This window comes from Artemia franciscana, chromosome 12 (genome assembly GCF_032884065.1).
Source record: "Artemia franciscana chromosome 12, ASM3288406v1, whole genome shotgun sequence".
Taxonomy (NCBI): Eukaryota; Metazoa; Arthropoda; class Branchiopoda; order Anostraca; family Artemiidae; genus Artemia; species Artemia franciscana.
The window spans coordinates 9316529-9328650 of record NC_088874.1 but is presented as its reverse complement, the minus strand read 5'-3'; the positions used below and the strand labels follow the sequence as shown (position 1 = coordinate 9328650).

Here is a 12122-nt window from a genome sequence, read left to right as displayed (position 1 = left end):
TACATTTCAGGAAGGTATGCTTTCAGTAAACTTCATGATGATAATTCAAGAGAAAATTTCCAAGAACAGTTGAATACCAAACTTGATAGTTTGAAACTTGACAGTGTAGAAGATGGATGGAATAATTTTTGGAAAGTCATATGTAAAGTTGCTGATAAAGGTACTTTTTTTTAATTTCAGCTTATATTATGTGCTCAGTCTCATTGAGAGACAGTTTTTGATCTTGCTTCAATTTTCTTGCCCAAATTGACAAAATTCTTGCCCTGATGCTTTAAAAGAAAAAGGCTTTTGCCAGCTTTGCCTCTTACTCGGACTATCAGTCTTGGGGAGTAGATTTTCCCGGAATATCCGTTAATTAGGATAAAGTTTTATAGAGCTTTTTTTCTTTTCTTTTCGTGGGTTTTGAAGATGGAGACCTGTAAACCACCAACTGAGGCTTTTTGATAATGATAATTCGATGGCTTGTCTTGTTGTATCCATTTTTGTTTTATTATTATTATTATTGTCTCTTTGAGCCGAAAGTGACGATTACAGGACAAAAGAGCACTTTCCTCTGGCGTGACCTATATTGTTATCTAAAGATATATCTAGGCTTTTTTTTTCAATACGAATTGAAATGTCTTCCTCTAGTATTCAATAATGACTTGTTCAATGCGGTCACCCATTGAAAAAAAAAATAAAAAGGAGTTCCTTAGGTAATTTATTTAGCAATGGTTTCCTCTTAAGTGGATCGCAACCATGGTTTCTGCAACCAAGAAGAGGTCAAGACTGCTCAACTTCTTAATATCGTAATTTTCTTTTCCAAAAACTTTTCCACAGAAAACATAGTATTTAGTATGAGGTCATGGTTAATACTTGTTAATAAAAAATAATCGGTTTTTCATTTAAAGTATTGATTGATAAACTATTAGTAGATTAGTTCTCGAAATTGAACCCCTGTACACGTTTGGGAAGCGAAATCTAAGATCTTTCTAAAAGGTCCTGTAACTTCGTAGAATAAAAAGGGGCATTTTTTTTGTTTATATTTAGAATATAAGGTATATCATAATTATAAGCTGTACAATACAGCTACAATAAAGATGTAAACTTCAAAATATAAAGTATATTTTATTTAAGAACATAGAGGATTCTTTCGCAAATGATTAATAAACATTAATTTTTAGTAGGAATCGCAAGTATAAAGGTAGTTATTTGGAGCTGGGTGTGTCCTATGAGCTCTATTTAATGGTCTGCGACCCAAAATGGCTAAACATAGTTGTTGTTTGTGCTTTTCCTAATTTTACTCATTAAATGTTTGTTCTATAGCTATTTGTTTATATGTGACTTATATATTTGGATTTATGCATGAATATATGTATATATATATATATTTGTATGTACATATATTTAGGTTATGTATTCATATGTTCTATAGTATATATGTGTTTTGCTGAAATAGTAAATTTATGGTACATTATTAATTACATATGGACGGAAAATCTAGCAGCCAAGTTCAGGGGAGCAAGAAATTTGTAGTTGAGGGCTCTTGAGATACAGTTCTATCGAAAAGCAATCATAGACGTGTTTTTTTTGCTTTCCTGGGTTTTGCCTTAAGACTCATATTTGTCTTAAGGCAATAAAGGGGAAGAGAGGTAGTTAAACGAGCCTTAAAAAATTAGCGCTACATGAGAAGTGTAATCTTAGGTCTTTCCTTTGAGGAAAAAAGTTTTCAAATTACCATTCAAATATCCAAATGGAATAATCGGAAAAAGATTTTGAATTATTACGAAGTTTTTTATTATTGCATTATATTGTTGTTATGTACATTATTAGTGCTATTATTATTGTTGATATTAATGATTTTTTAAAGTTGTTTATTTGAATCACCAAATTAAACAGTGACTATATCAAATTGCTAATTAAGCCATTGATCCCTCGGATCTAAAAAAAAAACCGTTCCTTATTTTTAGAAGTTTGTTTATAATGTATCTTTATTAAAGCAGGATCTTTTTTTCAGGTAACATTTGCTGAATATTTTAAACATACTTATCAGATAACTATTGGGGTCATGAACCAACCACTTTTAGTGTCAAACCCAAAGAAAAAGGATATCCGTCGTGGGCAGCGAAATCTTGTAAGACTTATTCCAGAATGAAGCTTCCTAACAGGATTAACCAATTAAATGCGTGCCAATTTGGGTCTTATGAAAGATGTAGGAAACTTCAATCGACTTATCCCTCAAAAAAGGTTTGAAAGCTTGTTTGTGTTCTCGTAACGCTTCAGGTCTTCAGGTAGCGCACAATTTTAACATTAAGGCTTGAAACTAGCTGACTTCTCGATTCAATTTAAGTGAATTCAGTTTACAATTCATAAAAAATTAAGACTTTTTCGTTTTGTATGTAGATTTCAAGTCACTGTAGTGTGAAAAAGAATCTGCGTATTGTTTTTACAATTTGTTTATCTGAATCACACTAGCGGTTTCAGTAGTTTAATTTAATTAATGGATTTTAAGTAAAATGTTTTATCGGATTGAATATATTTATATTGGATTTAAATGCTTTTATGAAATACAATAATAGTATAAAATAGATTATTTAGAATAAATTCTTTAAAATTAATTTTTTATCTAATAGAAATGATATTTTAAAGCCCATTGGCAGGGAAGATAAGCTGGGGTCTAAATATGACAAACAGAGGAAAGTAAATTGTATATCGGATTTTGAGTAGGTCTGACATGTACCCATTTCGGTTACGTGGAGCTTGAACCGTTTTCTGTTCAAACTGTAATAGTCAAGTAAGGAACGATAAGAGCTTTCGTGCAAGGCTAGACGAATAATTGAAGTCTAGGAGATAATGAAATTTGCCGTTTGGGGCTGTTGGGGTAAATTTCTTATGAAGCTCACTCTTAGACATGCTTTTCTGTTTTCCTTGGTTTTGTGTTTCCGTCGTTGTATTTACTTCTTTCCTTGGTTGTATTTACTGCTTTCCTTGGTTGAGCTATAAATAAAAAATAAATCCCCCCCCCCTATAAGACGTTTTATTCTCTCCTACTCTCCACTGCCTCTTCCAAAGTAGCCAAAATATACCTATGCAACCTTGTCCATTTCAAGTTCTTTCCTGATTTCGATGAAAATTATGAAATTTTTCATTTTGTTTTGGTAAAATTGACTGAATATTGTTTAAGATGTTCCTAGGAAAGCCGGTAACACCAAATTTGTTACACCTTGCGATCATCTAAGCGAATTGAAAAAGACGTAATTATAATTATTATAGAAATTTGCCAGCCGTATCTATTTTTTTCATTTTGCGAAGTTTTCATGTAACTTATGCTAAAGAGTACAAGTAAACTGGGGCCAGCATCAGAAAAAATCACCAACACCATCTAATATTTGTTGTTTCTTGACATCTTTTTCATACTTTTGTATTGTTCTTTCTTATGCAAACTGAGGTGTGGAACTTGCTAATTCATTAATTTTGTTATTGCAACTTAAAAAAATAAAAATAAATGCTGCTCTTGGCGTGTTCTTTTTTTTTCTTTTACACTGACGTCAATTTTTAATCTTAAAAGCAACCCATTTCCTTTGAAGCAACTTGACGTACCCATCTGACATGGATCTGACAAAGGACATAGCTAAAGAATTTTTTCTTTTCCAATGTAACAAAAAAGTAGCTCATTGTAATCTTATTGATAAGCTAATCTCATTAAGATTTAATCAGTAGTTTTTCGTCAGTCATACTTCAATTGTGAAAAATCATAGCAAATAGCTAAAAAATGCTGATAAATTTGCTGCACAAGCTGCTACATAAGTACGGCCCGCAAGATAATTTTTAAAATATCGAATGCTCTTAACAAGAAGAAATTCATAGTGGAACAAATAATTGAATCTCAAAATTACAAATGACTATTCCTAGACGTACCCCCTCCCCTTCTCCTGTTCGCAAAAGTAACGCTTCGCCAAATATAGTTTAATGCTCTCACTCTTCATAATAGAAGCATTTATTAACTCGATGTTTTATAATAGCTGATTACAAATATATTTGCTGAATAAGGTCCAATAACTATGCTTTTGGTGATGACATATCTGTCCATAGTCTTTGGGAAAAGGGCTGTAAGTTACACAACTTGGTCCTACAAGAATAAAAAGATTGAATTTGATCATCGGCCGCCTTTCAGTTACTAGTGGGTTAGACTTAATCAGAATGGCAAGGGTTCATTTCCTTAATCAGACATTTTTATTTCAATCATGGTTTTCTTCCTTATATATGATTATTTTTCAGCTAATTCCCTATTTTTGTTATTTTTTTGTGAACTGTGAAATGTTTAATACACTATTTTTGGAATACATTACGCCCCGGACCCCAACCTCTTGCTATTAGGGGTTGGAGAAGTGTAGGCATATGGTTATGAAACCCCTCAAAGTTGTATCCTCAAAGGAGGATTAATTATTGTTATATTCATTTATTCATATTTTTTCCTTTTTTTTACTAATTAATAGACAGAATCAACCATTTGTAATTTATATAGAGAAAACTTAGCACTAAGAGTCTATTACCAGTTTTATGGCACTTGGTATTGACCAAGTGACATATAGCGATCGCAAATTCTGTCGGTCTGTCTGTCTGTCCCGGTTTTGCTACTTCAGGCACTTCCAGGCAAGCTAGGACGATGAAACTTGGCCTGTGTATCAGGGACCGGACCAGATTAAATTTGAAAGTCATTTTCCCGATTTGACCATCCGGAGAGGGCGGAGTGGGGGCCCGGTTAATTCGGAAAAATAGAAAAATGAAGTATTTTTAACTTACGAAGGAGTGATCGGATCTTAATGAAATTTGAATTTTGGAAGGATATCGTGTCTCAGAGCTCTTATTTTAAATCCTGAGTGGATCCGGTGACATCGGGCGGAATTGAAGGGGAGGGCAACCTAAAATCTTGGAAAACGCTTCGAGTGGAGGGATCGGGATGAAACTTGGTGGGAAAAATAGGTACAAGTCCTAGATACGTGATTGACATAACCGGGAGGGATCCGCTGTCTTTGGGGGAGTGGGGGGGGAGGGTTAATTCTGAAAAATTAGAAAAATGAGGTATTTTTAACTTACGAAGGAATGATATGATCTTAATGAAATTTGATGTTTGGAAGGATATAATGTCTCAGAGCTCTAATATTAAATTTCAACCTTATCGGGTAAAGGGGATGATGGGGGGGGGGGAAGGGGGGGGGGCGGATGATAAACTCTTGGAAAATGCTTAGAGTGGAGGGATCGGGATGAAACTTGATGGGAAAAATAAGCACAAGTCCTAGATACGGTATTGACATAACTGGAACGAATCTGCTCTCTTTGGAGGAGTTTTAATTCAAAAAAATTAGAAAATTGAGGTATTTTTAACTTGCGAAACAGTGATCGTATCTTAATAAAATTTCATATTTAGAAGGACCTCGAAACTCAGATCTCTTATTTTTCATCCCGACCGGGTCCAGTGTCATGGGGGGGGGGGGGCGAAAATCCTGGAAAACGCTTAAAGCGGAGAGATCAGGATGAAACTTGGTGGAAAGAATAAGCACAAGTCCAAGATAGGTTACTGACATAACCAGACCGGATCCGCTCTCTCTGGTGGAGTTGTGGGGGGGGGGGGGGAGTAATTCGAAAAAATTAGTAAAAATGAGGTATTTGTAACTTACGAATGGGTGATCAGATATTAATGAAATTTTATATCTAGAAGGATCTTGTGCTTTACAACACTCATTTCAAATCCCGACCAGATTCGGTGACATTGAAGGGAGTTGGAGGGGGAAGCCGGAATTCTCGGAAAACGTGAAATCGAGGTATCTTACGAATGGGTAATCGGATCTCAAAGAAACTTGATATATAGAAGAATCTTATGTCTCAGATGCTCCTTTTTCAGTTGGAATCGGATCCGGGGACATAGAAGGTTGGAGGAGGAAAACAGAAATCTTGGTAAACGCTTAGAGTGAAGATATCAGGATAAAACTTGATGGGAAGAATAAGCACAAGTTATAGATACGAGATTGACATAATTGGTACAGATCCGTTCTCTTAGGGGGAGCTGGGGGTTGTTAATTTGGAAAAGTTAGAAAAATTGAGGTATTTTTAACTTAAGAACGGGTGACCGGTTCTTAATGGAATTTGATGTTTAGAAGGAACTCATGTCTCAGAGCTCTTATTTCAAATCCCGACCAGATCTGTTGACATTGGGGGGAGCTGGGGGGGGACCAGAAATGTTGGAAAATGCTTATAAATGTCGTAGATATGTGACTGACGTAACCGGACTGGATGTGCTCTCTTTGGGGGATTTAGATGGCGGGGTTCAGTGCTTTGGCGAGTTTGGTGCTTCTGGACGTGCTATAGCGATGAAAATTGGTAGGTGTGTCAGGGAGCTTTACAAATTGACTTGATGAAGTCGTTTTCCCCGATTCGAACATCTGGGGGGCTGAAGGGAGAGGAAAAATTAGAAAAATTGAGGTATTTTTAACTTGCGAGTGGGTGATCGGATCTTAATGAATTTTGATATTTAGAAGGACCTCTTATTTTAAATCCCGACCGGTATTAAGCTTCTGATTTTCCTTTTAAAGCAATCTATTGATTCTTAGAATTTTGCTAGAGCTCATACCATATAAGTTCGTGGGTCTTGGCTCTTCCAACCTCGTCACAAGTGCCATATGAGCTGTTAGCTCTTCTCATTATATCTGATATTTTTCTGGTTGTCAGGTTACTTTCCAACCTTTTCTTGATTAATGCTATTCCACACCTGCATGTCTAGATTTTGGGTGTGTTTTTATCTGGGGGGGGGGATGTTTAGTGAAATTAGCTAAACATACCAACATTTTGCTAAGGTCTTTAAAACCTTAAAAATCTTCTTTAGAAAAATAGTTTCTCTTTCTTAACATTCGAGTTTGCCCTCTGTCGAGCGACATTAAAACTTAAAACGAACAGAAATTACGTCGTATATGAAAGGGGCTGCATCCTCATCAACGCCTCGCTCTTTACGCTAAAGTTTGACTCTTTTTCTTAACTCTACTTTTTAAAACAGTGAAAAACTTTAGCGTAAAGAGTGGGGCGTTGATGAGGAAGCAGCCCCTTTCATATATGAAGTAATTTCTGTTCGTTCTATGTTCTAATGCCGCTCCTTACTTTCCGTTAGAAGACTTGTTTTTTTTATATATTTAATTTCTGAAAGTTTTTGAATCAATGCATGTTTTGATTTTGGCTCTCCGCAGATGAATAATTAAAACTACTTGACTGACATAATCGGACCGGATCCGCTCTCTTTGGTGGAGTCGGGGGGGGGGGGAATAATGCGGAAAAATTCGAAAAAATGAGGTATTTGTAACTTACGAACAGTTGATCATATCTTAATGAAATTTGATATTTAGAAGGATTTTGTGCTTTAGAGCTCTAATTTTAAATACCGACCAGATGGTCAATAACATTTGGGGGAGTTGGAGGGTGAAACCGGAATGCTTCGAAAACGTGAAATCTTTATCTTATGAATAGGTGATCGGATCTTAATGAAGCTTGATATATAGAAGGATCTTACGTCTCAGATGCTCCATTTTTGACTCGAATCTGATCCGGGGACACCGGATCAGATTTTCATAATCTTGGGAAAAGCTTAGAGTGGAGAGATGGGGATGAACCTTTATGAGAAGAATAAGCACAAGTTTTAGATACGTGATTGACATAATTGGAACGGATTTGTTCTCTTTGGAGGAGCTAGGGGGGTTAATTTGGAAAAAAATAGAAAAATTAGAAACATTGAGGTATTTTTAACTTAAGAACGGGTTACCATATATTAATGAAATTTGATATTTAGAAGCAACTCATGTCTCAGAGCTCTTAATTCAAATTTCGACCAGATCTGTTGACATTGGGGGGTGTTGGAGGGGGAAATAGGAAATTTTGGGCAAAGCTTAGAGTGGACGAATCGGGATGAAACTTGGTTGGTAGAGTAAAAAAATGTCAGGGAGCTGCACAAATTGACTTGATAAAGCTTTTTTCTCCGATTTGACCATCTGGGGGGCTGAAGGGAGAGGAAAAAATAGAAAAAATGAGGTATTTGTAACTTACGAGTGGGTGATCGGATCACAATGAATTTTGATATTTAGAAGGACATCGTGGCTCAGAGCTCTTATTTTAAATCCCGACCGGCATTAAGCCTCTGATTTTCCTTTTAAATCAATCTATTAATTTTTGGAATTTTGCTAGAGCTCATACCATTTGAGTAGTTCTCATATGTTTCTCATATGAAAGGGTAGTTCTTAAGTTTAATGTCTTGAAGTCTGCTGTGATGATTAGAGACAAATGCGTCTCCAGCTAATTTTTCTGGATTCATAGGCAAACTTAATTGTTTGTATTAATAAATTTTTGGAAAAAAAACTGACCTTAATCTTATTTAGATATTATACCATAATTCTACTTGGAAATCAAAATTAAAGTTATGAGTCATGAAATTCCTTTGATTATCCATTCGAGAAGTCCCTGGGACTTTAGTTGAATGGAATCTTTGTGAAATCCTGGGACGATATTTGTTACAACATGGTTTTCAGCACTTGGCGCTGCTTTCCCATAAAAAAAAGTCGAAATCCTGCACAGACCATCACAACTCATTACCTTCAGCTAATTGTATTTTCATGCCTACAAATTTTATTCTGCAATAGGAAGGCACGCCATGGTAGATCTCAACTAGAAAAAGGTTTTTCAGCCCAAAAGCACCCAATAAAACAAACTAAGACCAGAAGATATGTCTGCTAATCATAATATTTTAGAAGATGGAAAGAACCATTTTAGCAAAATAATTTGTGATGCCGCTGATGGTGTAAGAGAGAAGAAAGTTAGGAACACAGCCTGGGAACATTTGCGAAAATGTTTTATGGAATAGAGAGGAGAAGGGGCTTGTACAAGAGTTATCTGAGTGACAGATAATGTGTCCATAAGAGGAATGTAAAGGAAGTGAAGAAATCATTAAAATATGAACTAAAGAGTTAGGAAGTGGAAATCATAGTTAAAATTACCTGGGACTTCGAATATGGTGCTAGATGGCATAATAGTAAAATACTGTACTGGCATGTTAATAAATTGAGAGAGAGTAGTCAATATATAAATGCCCCTGTTAAAGATAGGAAAGGGACCGCAATTAGTAATAATAAAAGGCACAAAGGAGACGGGCATAATATTTTGAGAATGTGCTAAATGGGTATAGAACATAAATAAGCTATAGAGGAAAGTGAAAAAGTTTAGGCAGCCTTGGACGTGAAGGAAGATAGATTTTTAGAGGAAGAATTAGTAACATTAAGTTACTGAAGATTGTGAATGTTATTTTTGGTTGGGGATGTACGTAGTGTTTCTAGGGAGACCCCGATTAAACTCCTGTATAAGAAAGGTGACAAGAGTGATTGCGGGAGCTGCTTAGTATGGTTTATTTTTAGACTTAGAATCGCAGTAGACAAAGTTTTAAGAGTAGAATAGTTTGGTTTCAGAAAGGCCTCAGTGTACGTTGACCAAATTTGCCCTCTTAGAGTAATAATTAAGAATTATCTGAGTTATAAAACACCTTTAGTTTTTACTTTTATAGATTATAAGCAGGTGTAATGCACAAGAATAACATGGGTGCATGGCTGCAGGCAATCAAAGAACATGGACTCAAATAGAGAAGTAAATTTCTCCTTGAATTACATTATGCTGATGATTTAATTATCAAGAATAACATGAGTGCATGTAAGGTAGGATATGAGGTTATTGGTCGGTTTCGTATTAAATCAGGAGTTTACCTGGGTTGTATTTTATCCCATTTATGTGGAGAATTTGGATGGACTTGGTTTTAAGGAACACAGTTAAGGCAATCAAAGAACATGGATTCAAATAGAGAAGTAAATATCTCATTGAATTGCATTGTTCTAGATGCAAGTTTGAACGAAAATGAACCTTGGCCAGGTTTAGTAGTCAAGGGTAATAGAATAGATTTGAAAATTAATTTAAGAAGAATAAGTCAATAATACTAGGGATTGGTGAAGATAAAAGGTGACATTAGGTAATTGAAAGATTGATCAAGTGGAGAGCTTAATTTACCTTGATGTTAAAAGTAGAGTAGCCAAGACCATAGCTGAAAAATGTTAGGAAGAAAAGAAATTGAAGTCCGCAAGCTAAGATTAGAATATTAAAATTTTAAGTACTTGGAAGCAACAGTAGTAAAACGTTGTTCTGAAACATGGGTGCTCTGAAAAACAGAGGAAGATTACCTAGATGTTTTCCCGTTAAATTGCTTACGGATTGTCTTGGATACCCGACTGACTGACCGTTTTTCAAACAGTAGGCTCTATGAAAAGTATGGATCCATACTGCTTTCTTAAGCCTTAATGAGAGAAAGGTTGAGAAGACTAAGACACGTTCTGCGGATGAAAGACGACAAGATTACCAAAGATTGCCCTTTTCTGCCAATGTCTATGGTTAACGGAAAGTAGGTATTCTTCATTTTTGGAGGGAGGATGTCATATGGAATATTTAAGGGAACTTCCTGGGAGGGCGTAAAGAAGGAGTTTTTGAATGGGTTTTGATGGAGCAGGAGCGTGGGTAGCTGGGTTGACCTAAGGTGGTTTGGTGCTGGGGTGTGTTGTTAGTAGTAGTAGTAGCATTATTTAAAAACTGGATTAAATTCAGCCAAAGGCTTTTTAAATGACTAATGTTTATATATTAAATATTCAGTTTAATTTCAATAGTTCTTTCCAGTTATGATTGGAAGTTATCATTGGTTTTCTATATTATTAATGTGATTTTTCTATATTTTTCTTCAAGTTAAAAAAAAAAAATTCAAGTTCACTGTTAAAAATATACATTGCTTTAATATGGCTCCTCAACTTTTTCTATACTTTGTATTTAATATAGATCTTTACTTTTCTATGGGTTCTTAGTTTTTTTTTTATCTAATTAACTCCAAAAAAGACTATATGGAGAGACTTTAATGTATTTTTTATGCTTTGGTTATTACCATCAGTTATATTGCATTTTTGTGAATGACTGAATATTGACCTTCAATATATAGAAATCTGGGTATTATAATCCTGGAGAAATATGTCAAAGAAGTGCAAGAAATGAGCACTTGGCTGGTTAACTGTGTAGAAGCATAAGAAGAGATTTAACGTATATATTATTACGTGATATTTGGACTATAAGGATTTACCGTAAAGTCGCTTTAATCTAGGGTTTTGTTCAGTATTTGTTTTTATTTGATGTAGCAATGTTTAATCTTGATTTTCTTCTTGGGTTTGGACCAGGTGAGCCAGGGGCAATGAGTTTTGAGTGATGTTTGTATAAACATAGGGCTCTTAGAATCAATCACAAGAATTGTGAGAATTGCAAATTCGCACTATCGGACGTGGAAGTTCAAAGTCTTTAGTCATGAACCTCCCTTGTCTGTACGTCTGGGCTTATAAAGCAGATAAATAAGATTTAATTATTTTACGCAAAATCCGATACTCAAAGGTGGTAGTACTCCAATTTGAAAATTGGGAGTAACTGAAACTTTGTTTCTATTTTTCAAATGTGTTTACCTGCTATTATTATAGAAAAGATTTTTAAGTCGATTAGGATGAAATAAAGAAATCAATTTTAAAGTTAAAAGAACAGTAAAATTTATTCACGTTCTATAATTTGGTTAAGTAGAAACTTACCCACCCTTTTTAAGCTCAGCGCCCACACTTTTTTTTCAGGACAAAAGAAGAAAATAATAATTGATCAATATTTGTGCAATTTTCATTTGCTTTTTTCTATTGATTTTGTAACCGTCATTGATATAAGACCTATTCTTCACACTGGTAAAGTCCTCAATATGAAATACTAGAAATTGATCAATGAACATCCTAAATAGATCAAATTTTTTGCTTTCTTATTATTTGAATTTGTCAACAGCCGCTCTGACTGTTTTTATGCGAAGCCATGATAAATTTGATTATTTAATTTAGAATTAAACAAAAATTAGAGGATGGACTATAATTCTTGTACACTTAGGAAAAGCTCAATGGAATGCCTAGGCCTAATGACCAATTGCCACCAAATAGCCCCTCCCCCCAAAATAATACAGATTCGGTGAAGGATTGATAAGTTTGATTAATCAAATTTAAAATTAAACTGAG

The 12122-nt window shown here is 34.8% G+C and overlaps 1 protein-coding gene across 3 annotated transcripts in view; it reads left to right on the top strand.

Moving 5' to 3' along the window:
• The window catches only part of LOC136033649 (uncharacterized), a 77402-nt gene that overhangs the window by 11194 nt on the left and 54086 nt on the right, over positions 1-12122 (top strand). The window contains exons 2-4 of one of the 3 annotated variants that reach the window (XR_010618986.1): positions 11-160; positions 1997-2226; positions 9569-9693. Coding sequence is in view for 2 of the 3 variants with exons in the window: in XM_065714469.1 (XP_065570541.1) it covers positions 2131-2226 (96 nt within the window). In the remaining variant the exon portion in view is untranslated. Of the gene's footprint in view, positions 1-10; positions 161-1996; positions 2227-9568; positions 9694-12122 lie in introns of those variants that run through there. The other 2 variants (XM_065714469.1, XM_065714470.1) reach the window with 2 other exon arrangements.